Below are 6,000 nucleotides of genomic sequence, written 5' to 3'. Positions count from 1 at the left end.
GCAGCCCCTCAGCCCCGCCGCCCCCTCAGCCTCCCGCCCTCGGTTGCGCGCGCACCGCACCCTCTTCCCTCTCCCCCCTGCTCCTCCTCCTCCTCTTTTCCTCCTCCTCCTCTTTTCCTCCTCCTCCTCTTTTTTTTTTTTTTTTCTTTTTTTTTTTTTTTATTTTTTCCTCCTCCTTCTCCTCCTCCTCCTCCCTTTCCCCCCCCTCCCTCCCGGCCCGAACTCTCGCGTTGGCTGTCGGGATCGCTGGCCGCTTTGGTTAATGTCCGCCATGTTTGCCATGGCGCAGGGAGCGGATCGAGCGAGCCCGGCGCGGATCTAGGGCTGCGGGGCGTGCGCTGTGAGCTACGGGCGGCCCCGCGGAGAGCTGTTCCGGGGCGGCGGGACCCTCCATGGTGGTGCGGGACGGGTACGGGAGCGGCTGGGAGGCGGCGGCGAGGCCGCACTGAAGGCCCCCCCCGCCCGCCCGGCCCCGGGGTGTTATTGTGAGGGGGAGACAATGAGCAAACTCTCCTTCCGAGCCCGGGCGCTAGACGCCGCCAAACCGCTGCCCATCTACCGCGGCAAGGACATGCCCGACCTCAACGACTGCGTCTCCATCAACCGGGCTGTGCCGCAGATGCCCACGGGGATGGAGAAAGAGGAGGAATCGGTAAGGGAGCCGCGCAGGGGGGGCACCATTGTTTATCAGACACCCCCCCTCCCCTCACGGGAAATAGGCCATCGGCATTCACCAAGCGCACTACGCACGCTCCCCACCGCAGCGCTGCACGGTTCTTATGGGGCCCTGCGCAAAGAGCGCAGCGTAAACTGCTGTCCGACGCCGTAAGCGGGCCCTGCTCCGCCATCTTCTTTGCGTCCCGACTCGCGAGTGTTTTGATTAGTGGTGGTTGGGGGGGGGGGAGGCCTTTACGCTAGCGTAAGAAGGAGGAAGGCGCAAGCTGCGTCTCTGAATGAGGGAGCGAGCGCTGCGGCCGCAGTTGGCGTAGCGTGCCTGGGCCGCTGCCGCTCTCCTGAGGACCGGGACCGGGATGGGGATCGCGGGGACCGAACCGCCCGGGGCTGCAGGAGGACAGCGAGCAGTTTGGGTTTCTAGAGCTCGTACCTGCTACGGGAGGAATTCTCGGTAGTTGCCACGCGTCCCGCTCCCTACTTTTTGTTATTACTTTTATTATTATTATTATTATTTTATTTTTTTAATTTTTTTTTTCCTAAAAGAGGCGTTTTGTGCTGTGCTGTCTGCACCTAATGTCAGCGGCATCGCCTGCACGTATTTAGGCTTTTCAGCTTTTAGGTGATTTCCTAATAACCCAGCGAATGATAAAAATGGAATATTTACACAAAATTCCCGGTTGGAAGCACTGCTGTGGTGATGCTGCTGCTTTTAGTGTCAGAGAGGGGGGAAAAACCTTTTGCCCACTAAGTAAACACGAGATTTTGTGTTGGTTTTTTTTTTTTTTTTTTTTTTTTTTTGACAAGCATCACTTCGAAGATGCTCAGCCCTGCTCTGGTTTAAATGTTGGGATTTCTTTTGCTGATCCCAGAACTCCTGAGCTGTTGGGGTTTCAGGAGGCTGTGGGATCTCCTGCTGTGTCCCTGCTTCCAGGCAGACCCGATAGTAAGTGCACCCTCCAGAATTTCCTCAATGAATCCCTGTCCCCGCCTCAGCCAAACCTCTGTGCCTGTGGATTGGCTTTGCCGAGGTTACAGCTGTCAGAGGAGGCTCCATGCCTTTCCCATTGGTTTTTCCCCACTTCTGGATATTAAAAGCTGAATCCCCTCTGCCTTCCCCTCGTTGGTATTTATTTTTTCTTTTTGCTGTTTCCCTCGTGTTTTTTTGGCGTGGATCAGAACTCCCCACACTTCCCAAAGAGGGAATTTTTGCTGGAATCTGGGGGTGAATTTAAGAGAAACAAGTGTGGTACTAATGAAGCAATCTTGGGGAGCTTTTAAAAGTCTCCCTTGCAATGCTTAACACTTACTGCCTATAAATTGGGGCTTGTTTTCTCAAGATGCTGATGTTAATTTGCTAAGTGATGTTTTCAATAAACTTGCTAATGAAAAAATTGCTGTAAGAGTTCAAGCAAGTTGCTTAGCTGGTCTTGAAGAAGGTTAGATTTATACTTCAGTAAAACTGCTTTAGTGTTGTACTCAAACGTTGCTTCTCTGGAAGAATGAGGTTTATTTTCTGTATTTGATATGTTATGCAATGGTTTCAAAATGAAGTGTTCATGGAAGTGATATATAAGGATAGTGCTAGCCACATCAGCCAGGCAGGATTATGAAATGTAGTATTAATAGTTTGTTTAGATTATTGCCATGCAGTGGCAGTTTCACTCAACCTTTTCTGTGGTTGCTTTTCACATATTTTTTTTTTTTATTTAAAATTTTTGTGGTAGTAGTATGTAAACCCTCTTTCTTGGATGGATGACAGTCGTTAAATATTTGCCAAGTAATTAAGCAGCTTTTATTCATGGCAGTAGTGCTGTGATCGATTTGCTGTGTTTTTAAGAGAGACACTTGTGGGGGTGGGAGGCAGATCAGCATATTCATTTCTGATGTCTCAATTGCTCCAGTGCCTCAAGGCCTTTTTTTAGCCCGGGCTTTAGCTAAGGGTGCATCTCAGGAAAGGTGTTTGAAGCCCCAGGGTAGCTGAGGATTTACAGAGACACAAAACAGACCCCAGAATGCTGTCCCTGCTGTACTGCCCTGGGGGAAGCCTGAATGAAATCAGAAAGGTTTTGTAGTACAGGTGTAGTGTGGGCTCAAACACCATCTCCCAGGGCTGACTTTGCTGAAAAAGAACTGTATTTACAGATTTGCAAGGTTTAAAATGGTTGAGATTTGGCACATCTGTCCAACCTGTTCTTTCCACTATAGCCTTGCTAGTACAGGCATGTGATTTGCTCTGTTCAGGACTGATATTTTTTATATTTAAAAAATGCAGACTTGGTCTGTTTATTTTAAAATGTATTGGTGTGGTGGGTTTTTACTGTTATTTAAAAAAAAAACACAACTTTTTAAACAAGTATTCTGGTTTGGAACTTTAAAGCTTGGAGAGGGCTTAATGATTATCCCTCATTTCTACTACTGTTCCTAAAGTTATTGGGACTGTGTAATAAAATGCAGCCACTGGGGTCCCAGATGGGGCACCCCACTGCCAAGAAGTGCAGTTGTGTCCACATGAACATCATGATTTGACTTTTGAGCTCAGTGAATATTCTAGTTCCATTTCTCTGTAAGTATCATAGAGATTTGCCTCCACTTGCAGCATTTTACAGATCAGCAGCTCATTTCTCTCACTTGGAGATTCCAGCTGTGAAAGGATTAGGCTCCTGGTCTGCAGCATGTTTATGTCAGCAAGTGTCTATAATTTACCCTAAATTAAACCCGAAGAGAAAAAAAAAAAATTGTGTGGGTTTGTGTTTAGTTTGTTGGTTTTTAAAGTCATGTAAGGAAGAGATTCTTGCTAAGCAAAAGCAAGAAGATCTTTTGTGAGCTTCAGAAGCTGAGTAGGAACATTTCATGGTGTTTTTATTGTGATGAGCAAGAGCTGTATTTCATAATATAATGAATTGTTTTGGCTAGGAGGGGGGGAAGCTGCAGAGCAGATAAGCCCTGGTTTTGTTTCTTATCACATAACTCTTGTGTTTTGTAGTTGAATGCATATTACTGGAGATTGCTGAGTTGTGGGAGAAAAATCATGCTTAATAACAAGGCAGATTCAGGCTGAAGGCTTGCAGGAGTAAATCTGCTTGAGTTAGGAAGCTAAGAGCATGCTGGTGATTGATACCTAGATTGCCTGGTCAAAGCTGATCTCAAAATTCTTCTGTGAACAGGTATTTGTTCACAGCTAAGTTTGCCATCACGTGGAAAGGCTGAAGTTGGAGAGGAAAAAGTGCACGAATGGCAAGTTGGGGACATGGTCTGATGTTATTGTAATGCTGCTGAGTAAGGATGCAAAGTGACTTTCACTCTCAGCCCTCCAGTGATCACCTCAGGATGATCTTTCACTGCTCATGAAATGTATAATTACTGTGAGTGTTTACTGGGAGGCTGGCAGCAGTTAACTTCAAGTTTTTTCCTGCTCTTCTGTCCATACCCTCTCCATCCCTCAGCTCATTCAGTTTCTGTGGCACAGGGAACTCCACGTGTTCAGCATCCAGGCATCCTGTAAGCAGTGCTGCTCTGAAGCAGCATCTTCATTCTCCTTTTAAAGCAGAAAGCATTTTCACAGGTCATAATTTTTTGTTTGGGTGTTTTTTGCAGATACAGTGTAACATGCTGAGTATTGTTGCTGATACAGTGAACTGGAGGAGTTCAATCAGGACTTTGAAGTATGTGTATACACACAGGGATGTTAATTTCATGGCAGTACTATCTTATTTTTTTAAAAATAAAAGCTTCTTATGATCTAGCCCTACAGCCACAGTTTCTTGCACATACTGTGAGACCTAAACATTATTTTCTTCTGTGGTATCTGTTCATAAGGTCAAATAACAGTCACATAATCATTTCTTAGAAGGGCTCCTTCCTGCATGCATGAACATCAACACATTGGTGTTGCTTGGAGACCTTAGGGGTGCTGTGCTTCTGGCCCCTCTGTCTTTTGATGAAACATTTTACATTCTACATATTCTGCATTTTTCAGTGTGCATTGCATCAGCAGGTAGTGTCACACTTTTTTCTTTTTTTATGAGTACATTAATGGAGTTGTCCACACTGTAAATGTCAAGGCAGGAGTCTTGCTTGGTACATGTTCCACAGCTGATTCTGTACATTGAAATGTTACAGATATTTGCATAACATGACTGATTTTTATTTATTTTTGTTTTGTTTTGATACCAGTTGAGCAATAATCACACTAAATTATAGTTGTTGACCAACAGATGCCTTAAAGCAATTGTCTTAAACTTTACAATAATGAAAGTATTTTAGAGAGGTGAAGTTCTGTTGTTAGTTGCACTGTCAACACCCCTGATTTATTGGAAGGTGCTTAAACAAATGCAGTCAGGTATTAGACTTGCAGAGGAAGGTTGGGGTTGGAAGGGGCCCTGGAGGTCATCTTGGCCACCCCTCTGTTCCTTCTTGCCCAGGGTGGTGTCCAGGTGGCTTTGGAGCATATCCAGGATAGAAGATAAGAGATGTGTGAGGGCTTATTGAAGCTGTGAATCTGAGAGAGCTACTTGGTACTGTCTGATGCACTCATGTTCAGGTTTAAAAGCTTCCAATCTCCATAAATGCCTCCCCATGTGGAGAGAGCCTGCTCTGACTTGAGGTTTGTGTGTTGGATCTCCATGCCTAACCTGTGGTTGAACCCTCAAAATCACTTACAAATGGGAGGCTTTGTAGGACAAAGAAGCCAGGACACCAGTGTGTGAAATGGAAGGGTCATCAGAGGATAACTTCAGTTCAAACCATCCAGATATTCTGTAAACTAAAACTCCCTCAAAAAGGCAGCAGAAGTTAAAGTAACAACCTCAAAAGATTCTAATTCTGTGCAAAACCAAGTGAAATCAAGACAGCAGACCTTCCTTAGGAAAGAAACAGGGTTTGCTTGGTTGGAAACAACTGGCTTATGTGTTGGGGAAAGTGTAATTCTCAGTTGAAGTTTATTTCTCAGTTTGGGTTCAGCACCTGTATTTGTTTACTTGTTTTGGGTGTGTTTGGAGCCTGCTGGGATTGCTGAGGTACGTTTAGTAGTAGGGAGCAGAATGCTGTGTTGTAATCCTGATTCATAGAACTTTCAACTTCAGTCCTATTTATGAGACCTCTCCCCCTGCCTTCAGGTCCTGGCTTTTCCTGCCTCCCTGGGAGACCCATTGCATCATGCAGTGACATTCCCTACATTTCAGCTCTGCTTCCCAGCCACTAGTTCAGCTTTCAGCCTTCAATCTTGGATCCTTCCAGTGCTTTCACCTGCAGTATTTCTTTGTGCCTGAGAGAAACTTCCTCTCCTTCCACTGCTGGTACTTGGTACCATCCCATTTGATAATGCTG

At 45.6% G+C, this 6,000-nt stretch overlaps 1 protein-coding gene across 2 annotated transcripts in view; it reads left to right on the top strand.

Moving 5' to 3' along the window:
• Window positions 1-252: 252 nt before the first annotated feature.
• Window positions 253-6,000, top strand: part of EPC2 (enhancer of polycomb homolog 2) — a 41,486-nt gene continuing 35,738 nt past the window's right edge. For both annotated transcript variants that reach the window (XM_030454592.1, XM_030454591.1), the window contains exon 1: window positions 253-652. In XM_030454592.1, coding sequence (XP_030310452.1) covers window positions 500-652 — 153 coding nt within the window. In that variant the 5' untranslated portion in view covers window positions 253-499. The remainder of the gene's footprint in view (window positions 653-6,000) is intronic.

The sequence above is a fragment of the Calypte anna genome, chromosome 7 (genome assembly GCF_003957555.1).
Source record: "Calypte anna isolate BGI_N300 chromosome 7, bCalAnn1_v1.p, whole genome shotgun sequence".
In the NCBI taxonomy this organism is placed as follows: Eukaryota; Metazoa; Chordata; class Aves; order Apodiformes; family Trochilidae; genus Calypte; species Calypte anna.
Note: the sequence above shows the minus strand (reverse complement) of the source record. Positions and strands in the feature narration are given on the sequence as shown.